Source organism: Marmota monax, unplaced genomic scaffold (assembly GCF_021218885.2).
Source record: "Marmota monax isolate L192 unplaced genomic scaffold, Marmota_monax_Labrador192_F-V1.1 WCK01_AAM20220418_F8-fsc00021, whole genome shotgun sequence".
Taxonomy (NCBI): domain Eukaryota; kingdom Metazoa; phylum Chordata; class Mammalia; order Rodentia; family Sciuridae; genus Marmota; species Marmota monax.
The window spans coordinates 24,486,175-24,505,397 of NW_026695228.1; the positions used below are offsets into that span (position 1 = coordinate 24,486,175).

The following is a 19,223-nucleotide window of genomic DNA, read 5'->3' on the forward strand; positions in this document are numbered from 1 at the left end:
CGCCACCTCTGTATCATGATATTTAATTTTTTTAAGTGTCAACACTGAGAGATTTACACAGATAAAAAGACATTACACAACATCCAACCTTCACAACAGGGAGACCCCTCTGCCCCTGCAGGTGGGCAGCCAGGCCTCTGTACCGTGAGCGTCAGCGGCAGCCAGCTTCTCTGCCTCTGACTTCAGTCTTGGCTTAATAGGCAAGTGAACCCAGCATCCTGGCCCCTTCTGTTCTGTGGCAAAGAGCTGAGGGTAAAGGGCACCGGGGTCTGCAGTCTGTCCTCAGGACTGGCAGTATGTGCTAGAGCAGTGGGTTGCAACCCTGGGCCAGTTTCTGTCCCCACAGCTTTCATGGGGCACAGAGATGGTCAGAAGCAGGACCGGTGGCAGCTCCCCCCTGTTCTGGGGTTGAGTGTGAGACTAGAGCTGTGGCCTGCTCTACTGCAATGGGGCCCAAGGTGGGAGGACAGCGGCAGGAGGGTAGCCTTCAGCACGTGCAGGAGTCACTGGCTTGGCGTGATCCTTGCCTTTACATACCAGACTCCGATGGCCTGAGCTCCTGGGGAGAGAGGAGCCTGTGAGGACTCGACCCCTGACCAGGTGCCTTCCCAAGTACCCTACCTCAGGCACAGGCCCTTACCCGAGTCTGATTGTGGCTGGTGCCAGTTGTGGAAGAGGCAAACTCTGAGTACTTGCTCCCAGCAACCATGCAGGCCCACTTGCGGTACTCTTCCCTCACCTGCAAGCCCAAGGTGCCAGGTCAGGGGAGAGGCCACCCCAGGACTGAGGCATAGCTCCTCCCACAGCCTCCCCTGCCGGCCCACCTTCTTGTTGAGAAGGCAGAGCAGGACATAGAGGAAAAGTCCCTGCAGGCAGTTGAGGATGGTGAAGATGTAGGTCAGCACCGTGCTGTAGGGTTCAAAGAGGAACAAGCCAAAGACCCAGGTGCAGCCCAACACAAAGAGCTGGGCAATGGCTGTGACAGTCAGCACCCTGCAGGGGAGAGAGGGACAGATACTGATGGGGGCCTCCATCCCGCACTCCCTTCACCCCAGCCCCTTATCTCTGCCCACAACCTGCACCTCCAGGCCCCTCAGGTCCCAGCCCCTCCGCGTGATTCCAGCCATCTCACCTTGCCTTCCGTAATTTCTTCAGGTCTGGGTTGATTTCAGAAAACTTCTGAGTGAGCCTCCAGACGGTAATCACGAAGATCACAGCATTGCACTGGGTGGGGGGTACAGATTGTGGATGAGAGGGTGGGGAGAGCTGGTCTTGGGAATTGGGGTGCAGGTGGGGACCCTGTCACTCAGGCTTTCTGTAAAAAGTGGGGCACTTACCAAAATGATGAAGGCCAGGGGTCCTACGAAGCTCCAGAAAAACCCATGCTTTTTGCTCAACCAGCAGCTGGGAGAGGGGAGGGGACCCATCAGACCCCAGAGGGGCACGGAACTGGGGTGCTGTCACCTGGCATCCAGCCCCTGCCTTTGCCCCATCCAGCATACTCACTAGGTCTCGCCGACGTAGCCCTCGCTGGCGGTGGCCGCCGCGGTGGCCGCCGAGATGGCCACGATGAGCAGGGGCACGCCGTAGCCGATCAGGCAGAGCCAGCGTGTGCTCAGGCCCTGGCCGTGGAACACGCGCACCACGAGGAAGTACAGCACCAGGCCCTCGAGGCTCATCCAACAGAAGGCGGCCAGGAAGCAGTAGTGCAGCAGCCCGGCCACCAGGCGGCAGCGCGGCCCCGCCTGCGGGAGCAGAGGAGGGACCAGATGGCGTCAGAGAGGGGCGGGACCGCGTCGCCCGAGCCCCTCCCCGAGCCAGGAGGCGTGGCCAGGCGCTTCCGGGTCGCCTCTGACAGCGCCCTTGGCGGGTGGGCCTGAGGGTGGCACGTGCCTCCAAGGCCGGGCGCCCTTCGCCAAGACCGCGGCGGCAGGCGCCTGGGGGTCCCAGGGGAGGGCGGGGCTCACCGCTTCTGGGTCTCCCAACCCCACCGCAGGTGAGGGCGGGGCAGGCCTCACCTCGCCGTCTGGGGTTTCCTTTTCGATGCCCGCCAGGAAGATGGCGGAGCCCACGAACAGGCAGACGCAGAGGTGCAGGTGCACGGTGGTGCGAGAGCTCTGGATGGGCCGCACCAGCAGGAAGGTGAGGATGCACAGCAGAAGGCAGACGAGCGACAGCGACAGTCCCACCTTGGTGATCAGCTCCAGCTTCCAGTCCTAGGAGCGGGATGGGTGGGCGGAGTCCCGTCAGGGCCCCAGGGCCACACCTCATCCACGGGGTAGTACTTGCTGGGCCTCTGGCTTGGACCCCAGCCCCCACTGTCTGGCTAATTTTGGGTGACTTTGGCCCAGCTACTTATGGATCTTCCCTAAGGCCACATTTAGAAAACTGTGCTACCCTGGAGTGTTCTATGTGGGGAGGTTTTTGTTTTGTTTTTTGGGAACCCAGAGGGGTTCTACTACTAAGCCACACCCCCAGCCCTTTTTATTTTTTGAGACAGGGTCTTGCTAAGTTGCTCACGGCCTTGGTTAGTTGCTGAGGCTGGCCTCGAACTTGCAACCCTCCTGCCCCAGCCTCCCGAATGGCTACGTGGGGATTTTTTAGCAACATTTCACAACTGGTGCCAGTTCGACAGGCAGAGGGGCACTGGCTGCAGTAGGGCTGTGCCAAGCAGCACAGCTGCTGGGTCATGAAGTCCAAGAAAGGGAGGGTGACAGAGGGCGTGGCATAGGGCCACTTGACTATGCAACCACAGGGACAGGGACATATTTGAACAACCAGATGGAATGTTCCATGGAGAACCAGCTGACTGTCTTGCCTAAACTGACCTTGACACCTGTGGGCCCTTTTCTTTTTTTTTTTGGTAGCACTGGAAATTGAACCTGGGGTGCTCTACCATTCAACTACTTCAGCCCTGTTTTTGTTTGGTGCTGGGTATTGAACCCATAGCCACTTAACCACTGAGTCACAGCCCCAGCCCCGCCCCCCACCCTTTTTTAAAATTTTGAGACAGGGTCTTACTAAGTTGTTTAGGTCCTTGGTTAGTTGCTGAGGCTGGCCTCAAGCTTGTGATCCTTTTGCCTCAGATTCCCAAGTCCCTGGGATTACAGACGTGCCCCACTGTGCCAGCACCTGTGGCCTTTTGAGGGTGTCCTCCGCCGCTTACCTGTATGTCGTAGTGGGCCATGAGGATGGCAAAGCTACTCAAGTGGTTGCATTGGCAGGTGGTGCTGTTATCCCCGCTGCCCAGCTTCCAGCAGCCGGTGGTATCCCAGTGTCCACTCTTGTTACTGTCAATCTTCCAGAAGGCACAGATCACCTCTCTACGCTTCCCGGATATCTCCCCCTGTGGGCAGAGGGGGTGAGCAGAGAGGTTGGCCTGGTGCTCACTTGGGTCCGGGGCTTAAGCCAAGTAGTCTGCTTTTCATTGGACAAGTGTTTACTAAGCACCTACTGTGTGCCCCAGGCTTGGGCACATAACAATGAAAAAGGCAGATGCAAGTCCCTGCACTTCACAGAAGAAATACAACCGGTCAACTAATATTGAAAAAAAAAAAAAGTTCAACATCTCTAGAAACTAGAGAAATGCAAATTAAAACTACACTGAGATTTCACCTCGCTCCAGTCAGAATGGCAGTCATCAAGAACACAAGTAACAATAAATGACGTGATGGTGAAGGAGACGGTCAACAGATCATCGGCCTCAGAACAGCCAGAGCAGTGCTCAGTGAGAAGAGGGAAGCGGGGGCCCAGGGCCAGGCCTTGACCTACACGGCAGAGCTACAGTAACAAGAACGGCGCGGTGCTGGCACCGAAGCAGACATGAAGACCACGGTACCGAATCAAGACACAGAGACAACCCCACATGAACACAGTTACCTCGTACCAGACAAAGTAACAAAAACGTACATTGGAGAAAAGACAGCCTCTTCCACAGTGGTGCTGGGAAAACTGGAAATCCATAGGTAACAAAATGAAATCAGACCCCTGTCTCTCACCTGCCCCAAACTCCACTCAAAGTGAGTCAAGGCATTAGGCCAGAGACCCTGCACCTACCAGAAGAAAAAGTAGGCCCAACTCTCCATCATGTCAGCCTAGAAACTGACTTCCTCAACAAGACTCCTAAAGCACAAGAAGTAAAATCCAGAATCAATAAGTGGGATGGTATCCAACTAAAAAGCTTCTTCACAGCAAAGGAAACTATCAAGAATGTGAAGACAAACCCTATACCACCTGCACCTCAGATAGAGCATTAACCTCCAGGACAGACAAATAACTCAACACCAAAAAAACAAATAACCCAGTCAATACACAGGCTAAGGAACTGAACAGACACTTCACAGAAGGAATACAATCGGTCAACAAATATTTAAAAAATGTTCAACATCTCTAGAAATTAGAGAAATGGAAACTAAAACTACACTGAGATTTCACCTCACTCCAGTCAGAATGGCAATCATCAAGAACACAAGTAACAATAAATGTTGGCAAGGATGTGGGGAAAAAGACACACTCATACACTGCTGGTGGCACTGCAAATTAGTGCAACCACTCTGGAAAGCAGTATGGAGATTCCTCAGAAAACTTGGAACCACCATTTGACCCAGTTATCCCACTCCTTGGTTTATACCCAAAGAACTTAAAATCAGCATACAACAGTGACACAGCCACATCAATGTTTACAGCAGCTCAATTCACAATAGCTAAGCTATGGAGTCAACCTAGGTGCCCTTCAACAGATGAACGGATAAAGAAAATGTGGTATGTATATACAATGAAATATTACTCAGCCATAAAGAAGAATAACTGTGACATTTGCTGGTAAATGGCTGAAACTGGAGACTATCATGCTAAGTGAAATAAGCCAATACCCAAAAAAACAAAGTCTGAATATTCTCTCTGATACGTGGATGCTAACACACAATAAGGATGGGGGGGGGCAAGAATAGAAGTTCATTGGATTAGACAAAGGGGAATGAAGGGAAGGGAGGGGGAATGGGAATAGAAAAGACAGAATGAATGGGACGTAACTTTCCTGTGTTCATACATGAATACGTCACCAGTGAAACTCCACATCTTGAACAGCCAGGAGAATGGGAAGTTATACTCCATGTATTTATAATATGTCAAAATACATTCTAGTGTCATCTACAACTAAAAAGAACTAATAAAAAATTTAAAAAAATAAATAGGATATTGGGCTGGGGTTGTGGCTGAGTGGCAAAGCACTTGCCTCGAGTATGTGAGAACTATATTCAATGCTCAACACCACAAAATAAAAACAAAAAAATAAAATAAAGACTGTGCCCAAGTATGGACACAAATTCAAAATAAATCAATAAATAGGATATTACTTTGCAGCTTAAAAATTATGTCATAATTTTTAAAAATAATGAATAAATCGTAGGCCTACTAAGTCCCCCCTCCCATGCTGGGATGAAGCTCAGGCCTTGCACGTGCTAAGCAAGCACTCTGCCGTGAAGCCATGCCCCCAGCCCATGCGTTTTGATTTTAAATAAGGAGGTCAGGGAGGACCAATGAGAAGGTGATATTTGAGCAAAGACTAGAAAGAGTTAAAGGACTGGGTTCCATAGAGGAAGTGTCCCAGGCAGGGCCTCAGCAAGAGCAAAGGTCCTGAGGTACATGTGAGAAGGAAGCAGGTGGCTGGAGGTGGGGAAACGAAGGCACTGCGGGGCACTTGATTTGGCTGTGGAGTGAGCGGCAGGACCCGTCCCCTCCTCCCACCTGTGGACTCACATCGTGGGAGAAGGCGAAGGTCACAGGGGAGGCGAGCTTCTCAGTGTCGTTGTTGGTCAGAAAGACGGAGTTGACGGGAGAGAGGATCTGGATGCGCGCGCCCCGGAAGGGACCTTCGTGGGCCTTCTGCACCTCCTCTTCCTTCTTGGGGTCCAGAACCAGGGAGGCGTTGACCAGCAGCTTCCCCATGTTCGGGTTGGACAGGATGCCCACCACAGTGGTGCCTGGGGACAGACGTGCTCCATGCCTCTCCTTCCGCCCCACCTCCGGCCCAGGACACCCCAGTCCAGACCAGGACACCCCAGTCCAGACCTGGCCACCCCCCGCGGCCCGGAGCCGCCCACGTTCTAGACTTGCCCAGCCTCCCCCCCACCCCCGTGCCACCTCCCCCCCCCCCCCCCAGGCTCCTCTGGGGACCCCACCTGTGCTGGAGTTCCCGGCTCCAGTTGCTGTGGCCCAGTCTAGGTGGATCCGTGCGTGGCTCTGGCCCAAAGTGACATTTCCATTCCCTGGCTTCTGGTTCATCAGGGACAGCTCTGAGGAGAGAGGGGCGGTGACTGGGGACCTGGAGTACTGCCGGGCGGAGGCTGGAGAGGGCGGAGGAAGCCTCACCTGTGTCTGAAGGGGAACGGTAGGTGAAGGGGCCTTCAGGCAGAGACTCCGCCAGGGTCCTCAGAGATTGCTCCAGGCCCAGGAGCAACTGCGTGGCCACCTGGTGCCGGACAGGCAGGGCAATGTCCTCCACGTCCCCAGGGGCTTTCAGCAGCTCGTCCATGGCCCCAATGAGGTTCTGCAGGTGACAGAGACGCCAGGTTATTGGACCCCAGGAGGCCACCTTGCCTGAAGGACCTGACCTCCCCCAGGACCGGCAACACGTGGAAAACGGCCAGGTGGATGGCGGGGGACAGGCCTGGGAGAGTCGAGAGGACACAGTGGACAGAAAACAAGGGATCAGTCTGCGCCGCGTGGAAATCTCACAGCGGCACTCAGATCCCGCTGTCCGCCACCTTTCCCAGGGCGCTGCACACAGCGGTGGCCACCAACCACAGGTGCTGTGCACACGGGGCAGCCGACCTGCTCCAAGGGGCGCACACCGGCTTCCCTTGGAAAAACTGAAGCTAAACGGGCTCAACTTGGCTCTCATGGTCCCTGTTGAGATGGTTGGCATCCTCTGCTGGGTTAAAGGAGCTCCGGGAGTGGACCCCGGGCTCTGCTCCCCACCCAGGCAAGCACTGAGCTGCAGCCCAGCCCGCTTTATTTTATTTTAAATATATTTTGATGGACCTTTATTTTATTTTTATGTGGTGCTGAGATTGAACCCAACGCTTCACACATGCTAGGCAAGTGCGCTGCCACTGAGCTACAGCCCAGCCCTATTTTATTTTTCTTTTGAGACAGGATCTTGCTAAGTTGCCGAGCCTTGCTTTGGCATTATTATTATTATTACCACCAGGTGTGGGAGACCAACCTTACACGTGACTGGGTCACACTCCCCGGCTGGGTGCTGAGGCGCTCAGTCGCAGAAATGTGGCAGAGCTTTCCCCACCCTTCTTGGGTCCGAGGGTCCGTGTCTCGTGCATGGGTGTGTCTTGCCTCAGCCCCATGGATGAAGCTATGCTCACCTGTTCCTTTGTAATATAACCCCCTGCCCTGTTTAGGATAGAATCTTCCATGGAAGTGCCTTGTGTGTGTCCCCTTCTCTTACTGTGCCCTTGGGTGTGGCCTACCCAGGTGTCAGTCAACCTGCTGACAGTGGACATCGTGAAGATAGACTCAGCCCCCTGAAACCTGACCCCTTGCCTCATTTAAATAACTTCTCCTCAATAAAAGGGGTCAGCGCTTGCTCTTGCTGTCTCTCTTCCTGCAGACCCTTAAGGTCAGAGGAGCCGTCACAGCGACCCCAAACAAAAAGATATTTGTGTCTCTTGTGTGGTTATTTCGTGCAGCTCAGTTAGCCCAGTTTAACTGGAGTGACCCCCTAAGCCTTTTAGTCTTGAGAACTGAAACCCAGCAACCAGGTATTGAACTCAGGGGCACTCAGCCACCAAGCCACCTCCCCAGCCCTTTTTATATTTTATTTAGAGACAAGGTCTCACTGAGTTGCTTAGGGCCTCAGTGCTGAGGCTGCCTTTGAACTTGTGATCCTCCTGCCTCAGCCTCCCGAACTGCTGGGATTCCAGGTGTGCACCACTGCACTCAGCTTATTTTTACTTTTTGAAAATGTAATTACTAAAATGTTTTAAAGTGATTCACATTTCTTTCCCCTTTCTCTTTCTTCCTTTATTTTTTACATTATATTTCTATTATGTTTCTCGTGTATGACACTGTTCTCTAAGCTTTACTTCTACCAGTAGGGTTCACTGAAACCACACCATTTTCATGCTTGTGTTACAGATGAGGAAATGGGCCCGGAGAAGGGAAGTCAACTGCCTGAGGTCACACAGCAAGAAGTGGCAATGAGGAGGTTTGCATTGTTGTGGCCCAAAGCAAGGGTATTGACTGCTCCCATCTGTTGCATTAGCACCCTAGTGTGTGCGCGTGCTTACACCAGGGTGCATCTACAGGTCTGTGTGTGGGAGATGGGTGAATATGTGGGCACATGAGTGTCCTGGCCCCTGCTCGGGTCAAGGGCTGTCTCCATCCACATGGAAGCCTCCCCCAGCCTTTCCCACACCATCCTGGGGTCCCCCTGGATCCTGCCCTTACCTGGATGGTGTCGGTGGCCGCGACTGGCTTGAAATCCCTGTGCAGATTGTTGACTTTTTCAAAGAAGCGGGAGAGACTCTGGGGAAGTGAGATGAAGGGCCACGGGTGGGTGGGAAGTTCAGGGCCAAGGGGTGGACAGGGTGCTGCCCCAGGGATTCCCACCTCCCTGTCCTGGCTGGGGCGCTCACCTGGCTGTGGACTCCAGGGGGCAGAGGCCAGGTGAAGAAGGGCTTGACTGCTGGGACAGGACAATGGTTCATTAGGAGGCGTTCGTGTGTGTGTGGGTGTGTATGAGCATGTGCATGTGGGTGTGCACGTGTGTGGGGTGGGAGAGGTTCTTGGGTCAGGGCAGTCCGGGTACCTTTGCAGATGGTGCTGTTCCGGCCATTGACGCTCCCAGGAATCAGCTCCCAGCCTGGGCGGCAGTGGCACTGGTACGACCCCAGGGTGTTGGTGCAGATGGTGGACTGGTGGCACTGATGCTGCCCGGAGCTGCACTCGTCCACATCTGGGGACACAGACAGAGGGGTCAGTCCCGCCTCAGCCAGGACCAGTGCTCTCTGCCATCCGAGCTCCACCCCCTTCTTCCCGCCATTTGTGCCCTGCCTGGGCTGCCGTGCAGCCACCTGGAGACCCGCACCCTTGCGAGGTGGGAGCCAGATCAAGGGGTGTGCGAGGCCTGGTGCGCCCCAGGCCTGCCCTGTGCAGGTGCAGGTTGTGAGGCTGCGGAAACTCATCACCCAGTTAGTCGCTAGCTGTAGCCCAGAGCCCCGGGAGCCTCCCGTCAGACCCCAGCTCCTCCCCCCAGGACCCCGTCTTTCTGTCCAGCCCCTGGAGCATTAGCTGGCGCAGGCGCCGCAGCACTGGACTGGACGTGGTCGGTTTGCCCGGGAGGGCTGCGATCCCCGCTGGACTACGGGCCTCTGAGTGTGGCCTCTGAGCCCGCACCTTCGCACACGGTGCTGTTAGGGCCGTTGGGGGATCCAGGGACCGGCTTCCAGCCGGGTCGGCAGCGGCACTGGTAGCCGCCCACTTGGTTGAGGCAGTGGGTGGATTTGTGGCACGGGTTTTGTCCAGAGGTGCATTCATTCACATCTAGGACAAAGCAGGGGGTCAGTCCCAGCCCCTGACCGGCTCCCATGCCCGGCTCACTGCACCCACTTCTCCATCTTGTCGCAGCCCCAAACCAAGGACCTCTGCATGTGCCTCACTGGTGACCTTCAACTTCACCTTCAGAGCACCTCAGGTGGCCTCCCTGCATGAAGGGCACAGCATGGACCCTGGTCTCCACTTTACAGGAGGTGGAGCCAGGAGGGAAACTGAGCCGGGGGTGGAACTTCCTGACCAAGGACTCTGGTCTTCCTCTTCGTGGCCACGGTGGAGGCTCCTTGTCAGAACTGAAAGCGACTCTTCTACTCTCACATGAATGATGAGGGTGGGGCTGAGGTCTGGGGGCTCCACACGGACCCAGAGCTCAAAGGCCCGGCGGCCACCCTGCCCTGTGGCGAGAATTCCTGGAGGTGATTCCCCAGGTGGAGCCTGAGCCCCTGGACCTTGGGAACCTCAGGTCTTCTCCTTGGGTGCAGGACCTGCCTCTGCTGCACCCCCGGCTCCTGTCCACCCTCAGGGGTTCTCCTGGGGCCTCTACCTGTGCACAGCTTCGGGTCCTCTGGGTTCAGCTCAAAGCCAGGCAGACACTGGCAGGTGTAGCTGCCCTGAGTGTTGGTGCAGGTGCTGCGGCCCTTGCAGATTCTGGGGTTCTGCTTACATTCATCCACGTCTGCAAGAGGAAGAAGAGGGGCAGGATGCGGGCAGCCGGCAGCTTCAGGTGGCTTGTTGAGTTGGATGCGAGTGTTGTGATCAGAGGGTTTGGCTCTGCCAGGTTGGGAGTCAGCCAGGTTCCTGGCATGGAGGCTTGGGGTGGACCCACTGTGTCCCCAGGTTCCTTTCCTAACCCACAAAGAGGTTCTCTGTGGGGAGCATGGTCTCCAGTCCCAGTGCCCTCTGCCTCCCTGGGAAGCTCCCAGCTGGGTCAGGGTGTCATGGCCACATGTGTCCTGGCTTGAGGATTTGGAGCAGAGGCCTGATGGGTCCTCCTGGGACCCGAGTGCAGGGGAAGTGCTGAGCTCCCCAGTGGGGCCGGTCTTGGTTTCCAGGGTGGCCTTTGGCCTGATTCTGCTAGCATGGCTGCTCGATGGCTGAGTTGTCCCAGTGACCTAGCAGGACAGGTTCTCTCATCCCACTAGCTCTGAGAGCCCAGCTTCAAGGAGAGGAACCAAGATCTGCCCCTGAGCCAGGCCCACTGGGAAAAGACTTAATGGCAGGGACAGGAGTGAGGACCATGCCAGAGAGCCCTGGGTTGACATCCAGCCAGGCAGCCCTGGGACCATGCAGGTGTCTTCCTGACCCCAAGAAGGCATCCTTGTCCTATGGAGGCCAACCGTGGGTGGACAGCAGCAGTGAGTGGAGCCATGGGGACGGGGAAGGGTGGTAGGCATTTCTGTCATCTGTCCTTCACCTCCACCGGGACACAGACCTGTGGCTTGCTGCGTGGGACCCAGCATCGTCTCTGTCCCCAGTGGTCAAACCCCTAGGATCTGGGTTGACTTCCTCGGGAGAGGGGTGGGGCTGAGCAGTGAGTGGTTCCATGTCACCCTGTCTGTGTGTTCCAAACCGAGCATCTTCCTCCACCCGACTCCATGTCACCCTGCTGACCCTTTCCTGACACTCCCTCCTCCAGTGCCTTCATGTGGACCAGTTAGTGGTGAGTCAGGATGGAGAGAGCAGCACAGAGAAATGAATGAGGCTGAGCGGCGCGGGAGGGCGTGGCTGATGAGCGAGTGCCCGTGGGCGTGGTTAGGGGGTGTGGCCGTGGAGGGCGTAGCCGATGGGCGTGCCTGGGGCGTGGCCGATGAGGGTGCGATTGATGGGCGTGGCTAATGAGGGCGTGGCCGAGAAAAGCGTGGAGCACAGAGGTGTCCTCTCCAGGCCGGAGTGCTGGCTGGGGACTGGGGCCTACCCTCGAGTCTCCTTCCTCCTGAATTTCCCGACTGGGTCCCTGGGTCCATCGTGGCTTGGGGGCCCGAGTGTGTTCCAGGTGTGGCTGAGCCCCTATGGTCCCCAGAAGGGGCAGGGCTCGTCCGGGCAGCCGCTAGCAGTGGGAAGAGGACAGAGTGGCGCTGGAACGGGCTCCCCGCGGGCTCCAGGGCCAGCTGGGGCCATCTTGACCCGTCCCCCTTGCGGTTCATGCAAAACAGATGCCAGATGGGCAGCGGGGTGTTCCGAAGGTCCAGAAGTGGCCCTCTGCGGAGGGTTCTGAGTCTTGGGCGTTGGACAAGGTTGGGCGACCGACTGTCTTGCACAGCCTAAGGTGGGCCAAGGAGCCAGGGGCGGGTCCCAGGTCCCCTGCCCATCACAGGAGTGGGACGCTAGTGGACGTATCCTCTGCGCAGCACAAGCCCAAGTGCTCAGTGAGGAGCTGAACCTCAGGTGCTTCTCCAGACGAGCAGACTGCTTTCTCTGTCACCTGCCTTGGGGCCCATGGTGTCCCCTATGTCACTTCACCCCTGTTCATCCCATTCTCTGCCCAGCCACCTGGCCCCCTGCCCCCGCCCTGGTTGTCTCTAACCCTCAGCAGCCCACCTTCTCAATATGGATGACCACCTGGTACGGAGCATGCTGGGAGGAATCCGTGACCACCAGGTGCAGGTTGCTCACTGCACCAGGGTGTCCACCAAGGGGGCCGGAAACACTGTGTTGGTCACACCATGGCTGTGTCCACGCGGAAAAGGGGCCAACCTTTTTCCAGTTCACACCGAGACTGTCCCCTGGCTGAGTGTCATGCATTCCTGGTTCGCACATTTCTGCCCTGAGGCCCAGCTTCTTGGCCTGTTATCCTTGGCTGTCTGTTTACCCTCAGGGCAGGAGGGTCAGGGCTGGGATCTGGGCTGTGGGCTCTTGTCATTCTGCAGACAGGGAAGGGGCTGCTGCCCTTCCTCAGGGTCCTCTTAGACCCCCAGCTCAGCCTCAGCTCATCATCCCAGTGCTGGCTCCCTCCTCTCCCTGTCCTGGGGTACTCTGCAATAATGCCCTCTCTGGGAGGCTGCACATGCCCACTACTGGCTCCCACTTGCCCCTGCCAATGCCTGAAGCCCCTCCTCTGCCCAACCGGCCCCCTGTGGGAAGGGCACAGCTGACCAAATTGCCCACCACCCCAGGAGCCCGGTCAGGAGAGGGTGCACTGACCCCAGTACTCAGAACACAGTCTGCTGGGGAAGTGCTCAGTGGCGAAGGCTGCGTGAGACCTCGCTTCCAGCCTAGCACGCAGAATGCAGTTGTTTGTTTGTTTTGGTTTTTGTACTGGAGACTGGACCCCAGGGCACTTCGCCACTAGGCGACACATCCCCAGCCTTTTTGTTTTTTGTTTTGAGACAGGATCTCATTAAGTTGTTGAGGCTGGCCTTGAACTCTCAATTCTCCTGTCTCAGCCTCCTGATCCGCTGGGATCTCAGGCGGGGCCTCCATGCCCAGTTAAAAAAAAAAAAATTAAGTCCGAAAGCCATCACTACTGTGGCGCTTTCTGGGAACCAGGACCTGCCCAGTGTTTTTGGATCTCATTTCCCCACCTTATGACTCCCTGCTTCACCCCGTACTGGGGACTGACCCAGGGACTTGCACCTGCTAGACAAGTGCGCTACCACTGAGCGACGCCCCAGTCCACGACTCCCCTTCTACAGATGGGCAAACAAAGGCACAGAGAGGTGAGGTGACTTGTCTGAAGTCACACAGTGAACCAAGAGCAAAGCTACCTCTGGTTTTGGTTTTGATTTTCTCAGTGCTGAGGAGGGAGCCCAGGGCCCTGCTCATGCCAGGCAAGGGCTGTGCCCCGGGGCCGCACCCAGCCTCTACCTTTGTTTGTAGCTTTAGAAGATGGGGCTCCTTCCTGTCGGTTATTCTTTTTTTCTCTCTCCCCCACTTTTTCCCCACCTGGGATGGGGTCTCTCTGTTTCCCAGGCTGTCCTTGGACTCCTGGGTTTGAGTGATCCTCCTGCCTCAGCCTCCCAAGTAGCTGAGACCACAGGCACAGCACACTGTGTCTGGATTTTTTTTTTCTTTTTTTAAACACAATGATGTCATCACATCTCTCATGTCCACAGGGTTTCCTGATAAGCACCCTGGCCATCGTCACAGGCAGAGCTATCAGGATGGGACCAAGCAGCTGGTCCCAGAGTGCCCTGACCCTCCTGCGCCTCTCGTGCTGGTGACGGGTGGATATAACTGGGCACTGTCTCCAGATCAGCTCTGGTGCCCTGAACTGCATGTGGGGTCGGTGTGAGGGTCAGGCCTTACCTTGACATGTGTTCTCACTCTCATTAGTGAAATTTGTTCCCCCAGAACGGAGCTCATAGCCCGGGCTGCACGTGCAGTAGTAGCTCCCCTCCACATTCTGGCAGTCAGCAAGTTTTCCACAGGACACTTTCATGGGTGGCACACATTCATTGATGTCTGCAACATAATAAGACAAAAGGTCACCTCCCAAAGGTGTGTGGTCTCTCAGAGAAGAGACTCCTGTCCCCTTCCTAAACCCCCAGCATGGGGTCTGACGTTGAGTTAGTGTCTTCTGGACAGAATCCTGAGCTGTGCTGCTGAGGCTGTGCTGTAGCTGGAACAAGCCCTTCCTAAAGGCCACATAATCTGCTCTGTTTATATCAGTCCTCTGGCTGTGTCCACTCCCAGTTTGGACACAGGGGACAATGCCAAGGTGGGAGTTGGGCTAGAAGATCAGCATTATCCTCTTCAGACCTAAGGGCAGGCAGAGACCAACCCCTGGGGCCCAGGTCCTCTCTGTGCAGGAAGCCATGCAATTCCCTGGTCTCTCTGCCATCTTGCTGTTTCCTTTCTGTTTTCTGTCTTTGATGATGGCCTTGAGGTCAAAGGCTCAGCCTTGACCATTACCCATGACCCCACTGGCACTGGGCACCTGCAGACTCTGATGTGCCCTGCCCCTCCCCCGTCCTCTTTACCATCACAGATCTCCAGGGGGTCAGTGAAGATCTCTGTAGACGAAGAGGCAAACCCTGGCTTGCAGCGACAGGCGGTGGCGTTGACACATACTGAGTTAGGAGGGCACCGGGGGTTACAGGCTGTGGGGGCACAGACTGGTCAGAGGCTGGGAGGGGGCAATGTGGTCCCAGAGGAGGTCCCAGGAGGTGGGGAGATGCCCTGAGCCTCCCTGCCCAGGCCTCTCCTCCCTGGGCTGCGGGTGCAGGGCCCCTCCCAGGCTCTGGCTGTGGACACGCTGCTCCCCAATACTCACCCTGAGAGCCCTGGGCTCTGGCTCTGGAGAGACTCAGCAGGACACACAGCAGCCCTGTGACACAGAGAGGGCAGGTCAGCGGCCCAGCAGAAAGAGGAGGCTGGAGGTGATGCACTGGAGGGCAGGGGCTGTGGACCCTCCTGGGCTCGGACCTGGTCCACTCCTCAGAGGGACCCAGGTGGCGCCTCCCAGAGGGTCTGGGGGATGGGAAGGGGGCTGAGCCTGGCAAGCTCTGGGCTCCAGCCGTGGCTCTCCTGGCCTGTGGGTGGGGGACTGGGGCCTGGTGGCCCTGGTTCAGACCCTGGAGCACAGGCAGGCTGCCTCACTGCCCGCCTCAGTTTCCCTTTCTTGGAGTGGGGACAAGATGACACCCACGTCCTAGGGTCACGTGGGAACAAACCCCAGTGTGTCAGGGTGTTTACCACCATCGCTGACCTTTAGGTGGGAAGGGAGGTCAGGGCCAGCTGGTCTCTCAGGGCCCCTGCCTGGTCTCCCTGGTCCCCACCCTGACTTTCAGAGGATCCAGCCTCGGGGACACAGGTGCACACCCACCACACCCACCCGCTGGCTCCAGCTGTACCTGATGTCACATCTGACGCCACAGTCATCAGCCCCAAGGCCCATCCTGGGACCCCATGGTGACATTTCATCTCCCACCCCCCACACAGAAAAGAAGCTGTGGGCACGAGCTGGGCTCCAGCTGGAGGGCCCCCCTCCTCTGTTCCTGCCACTCAGGGGCATGTCCTGGGGGACCGTCCTCAAACCACTGGGGGCCTCTTTGCCATTCTCCAGAGAGAGACAGGCAAGGAGACAGGGAGAGCGAGAGGAGATGGACAAGAGGTGAAGAGATGGAGAAAGAAGACAGGTGGGGGCTGGGTGCGCACCCTGGAATCCCAGGGACTCAGGAGGCTGAGGCAGGAGGATGGAGAGCTCAAGGCCAGCCTCAGCAACTTGGTCTCAAAATGAAAAGCGAAAAGGACTGGGCTGTGGCTCAGGGGTGGAGCACCCCTGGGTTCAGCCCCTGGTACCTCCCCGCAAAAAGGACAGATGAAGAGAGATTAGAGAGAGAAAAAGAGGGGGGCCGGGGGATAGAGGACAGAAGAGAGGACAGTGACACGGGAAAGAAGCCACAGGTGGAAAGAGAAGGAAGGTGGGGGACAGAAAGTGCAGGTGACAGAAGTGACAGGGAAGACGAGACGGTAGAACCTGCAGAAGGCGAGGGGCGGAGGACACGGGCTGGAAGGCACAGGCAGGGACAGACAGAAAGACAGACAGGGGGTGGATGGAGCAGGAGGCCGGAAGGCATCTCCACAGCAGCAGGTGCTGAGGGGACAGACAGCTGGGGCCACGGAGAAGCAGTGAGGACCCCAGTCCAGGGATCCCCCAAGGGGGTGCCTGGTGGAGGGACGGGGACCAGGAGGCCATGTGAGTCACTTCCTGGGGAACAGATGACTCACTCGTTGCCTCAGTTCAACCCTGGACGGGGCTCCCGGGGGCAATCTGGGGTTGGTCACCATGAGCATCACTTGGGGGGCTGTAGGGCACCCCACTAGAGGATGCCCTGACCGCTCAGTCTGTGCCTACCCTTGGGGCCCCTCAGGCTGGCGGCAGGCAGAGAGACCCGCCCCCCCCCTCCCGTGGGGTACACCGAGGCGGAGCACCCTGGCCAGCCCCAGGCCCTCCGCGCTGGGATGCCCCTCGGTCCCGGGATGCCCCTCTGTCCCTCTCGGTCCTCCTGGGCACCAGGGCTTGGCTAGTTCCCCTGGGCACGGACCCACTTCCTCTTCTCAGGACAGACCACACAGTGACCTCCCTTCCCTGCATGGTACCGGGGTTGGTGGTCCCCTTGTCTCAAGGTCCTCCTAGGAGGCAGGGGCTGCGTCTGTGTCCATTCTACACTTGGGGAAACTGAGGCTCAAGGCCAGAACAAGATCAGGAAGAATCCAGGGAACAGAGAAGGCTGGGAAGGGTGACTTTGAGGGGCAGGGGTCACCAGGCCCCGGGGGCTCCTTCCCCCACTCCCTGCCCCTCCTGGGCCGGGCTCTCCCCACCACCGTCCTGAAGCTGCTGGGCCATCTGGGGCCTTGGACGGTGACCAAACAGGAGCCCAGAGAGAAGCTGCTGGTGGCTGCTCCCGGCCCATCTGGTCCTCATTCCGCGGCCGGCAGAGCCCGGAGCAAGAAGAGTCCCGCCTGGGACCCTGCGTGGGGGTGGGGCGCCCTCGCCTCCTGCTGAGGACCCAGGATTCCCGGGGCCTGGAGTGGCTCCGGCTCAGGGGCTCAGAGAAGCCAACCCCAGCATCCCGCAGGCGTCCCACAGACCGAGGTCCCTACACAGTTCCTGGGTGAACTTGCCGGAGCCTCCAGACCCAGCCCGTCCCTCCCCCTGACGGGACCGAGAAGCTCTGGGCTCTGTAATGCAGCCAGGCCGCCGGGCAGCTGTCCCCCACCCAGTGTGCCCGGGCGCGCTCCCGAGCCCAGGGGGCGCTGGGCTGCCACCAGCCACCAGCGGCTGACAACAGGAGAGTCCCTGTGGTCTGGGCAGCCCCATCTGCACCCCAAATGCCATTTCTTCACTCTTTGTTGCCCCGTTGCCTGGGCAACCGCTGCCCTGATAACCGTTAGAGCCACCCTGGGTGGGGCGGGAAGGGAGGCCCCAGGGGAAGCCACACAAGGCTCCAGTTCAAGTTCAAGCCCACAGCCCCCCAAACCCTGAGGGCGCCGAATCCCAGCCAGTTCCTCCAGGACCAAGAGAGGTCTCTGGGGCTGCCCCTGCCACTGAGACAACAGGGGACACCATCCTGGGGACACCCAGGAGCTGGAGAGGTCCAGGCCACCAGCTCTCCCGCAACCCCCCCCCCCTCCCTGCTTTGTAAGGAGAGCAAGTGCCCGCGGGCGCTGGCACTTGTTGCTGCCACCTTTCCTCCCTGGTGCCTTGGGGTCCCCTCTTAGGGTGCAGCCTGAACACCTCTGGGCAGGGCACAGGCAGCTCCCCACGGTCTCTGTCCCCATGTGTCCAGCGGTGCACGCTTCCTTCCTGGATGGGGAGCTGCCAGCGGTGCCTCCCATTTCTCAGCAGCCGCCTGGGGTCCCGCCAAGGTCCCCGCCCCTCCCCGCAGGGCCCAGAGCTCTTACCTGGAAGGCGCAGGGGGCCCCCCATGGTCCAGCTGGGGCGGGGCGGCACGCAGGGCGTGGGACAGGGCCGCTGTGTCCTGGGCGGCAGCTGTGTGGCCGGTCGAGAGGCAGGCCCTTTATGAAGAGGGGCGGTGGGGACAGCGCTGGCCAGGGCCCTCCCCGGAACTGGCGGGGCCGCTGGAAGCCAACAGGAAAGTGCTGTGAACACACGCGCACACACACGCACACACACGCACACACGTGCGCGGGGACCTGCTCCGTGCAACCTGCTTTCAGTTCTCTGCCGCCACCAACGCTCTGCTCCCGGGCCCTGAGGGCTCCAGTGGCTGCATCAGAGAGGCCAGGGGAGGCCAGGCAGGGGAGGCTCCTCGGCCGCCTGGCTCCGTCCCCAGGCGGGTAGGGCGGGCCTGGGGGGCCAAGCTGGTTACTGGCCAGGACAGAAATAGCCCCGGGCTCCCTCATCAGGGCCGCCCTGCGCTCAGGTCTGAGTTGTCACCCTTTGTAGCTGGGCTGACGGCGCCTTCCCGTCCCTCTCTCCAGATGTCCAGATGGGGAGCAGACACAGGAGGCCGGCGTCCACCCAGGAGCCTGGGGAGGGCAGAGGGCCCCTCAAGGGTGCCAGGCAGGCGCTGAGGAGAGTAATTTGGGGGGCTGGGGTGCAGCTCAGTGGTAGAGTTCATGCTTAGCCGGAGCCAAGTCCTGGGTGGGAGCCCAGCACGGCCCAAACAGAAAGAGTGAGAAACTTCCAGACCCAGGGCGGCCATGTTCCTGGGCTTCCTGGGCCCCGTCCAGGGGCTCGTGGGCGTCACATCATCAACAGGGAATCGCATGATGGGAAAGTTCCCGGAGTAGATCCTGGGACCCCCTGGACTCTCCATCCATCCAGTGATTTTTGGAAGCACAGTTGTTTACAAAGCAGTGAGTCTGCACCTGGCCCCGTCCTGAGGGCTTGGCCTATTAGCACTCAACTATTCCTCAAAACACCAGCAGGCCTGCTGAGCCAGATTCCCACTCACAGAGGGACAGACCAAGGCGCGGGCACCCGGGCCGCTCATGAGGGGCCTGGCCAAGAGCGGTACAGCCAGCCCAGACCCCAGTCTCTACAAGGAGCCCAAGGCCACCAAGTAAGTCCCGGCTAGTGACCCTGAGGCTCAGCAGGCACAGTATCCAGACCTGGCTTTGTGTCCCCTGAATGCACATTTCTTTTGGCCTGGGGTGGTAGCCCAGGGACAGGGCACCCGCCCGGCAGGCAGGAGGCCCTGGGATGGATCCCAGCCCCACAAATAAGTAAATAGGACTTTCCGCTGGGC

General features: G+C 58.2%; 1 protein-coding gene across 8 annotated transcripts; it reads right to left on the minus strand.

Moving 5' to 3' along the window:
- Nucleotides 1-7: 7 nt before the first annotated feature.
- Nucleotides 8-18,184, minus strand: Adgre5 (adhesion G protein-coupled receptor E5). Of its 8 annotated transcripts, none has more exons than XM_046436720.2 (21): nt 17,914-18,184; nt 14,780-14,833; nt 14,487-14,606; nt 13,813-13,968; nt 11,483-11,614; nt 10,112-10,243; nt 9,412-9,558; nt 8,825-8,971; nt 8,652-8,698; nt 8,464-8,541; nt 6,370-6,547; nt 6,180-6,293; nt 5,758-5,981; nt 3,167-3,346; nt 2,019-2,216; nt 1,507-1,745; nt 1,338-1,404; nt 1,133-1,224; nt 825-993; nt 641-739; nt 8-559 (listed from the first exon to the last, which is right to left on the minus strand). In XM_046436720.2, the coding sequence occupies exons 1-21, from the start codon at nt 17,936-17,938 to the stop codon at nt 530-532; spliced, it is 2,628 nt and encodes an 875-aa protein (XP_046292676.1). In that variant the 5' UTR covers nt 17,939-18,184; the 3' UTR covers nt 8-529. The 8 variants fall into 8 exon arrangements, with proteins under 8 accessions (XP_046292676.1, XP_046292675.1, XP_046292678.1 ...); XM_046436719.2 differs by having other exon boundaries at nt 8,652-8,701; nt 17,914-18,183; XM_046436722.2 differs by lacking the exon at nt 11,483-11,614 and having other exon boundaries at nt 17,914-18,183.
- Nucleotides 18,185-19,223: the final 1,039 nt, after the last annotated feature.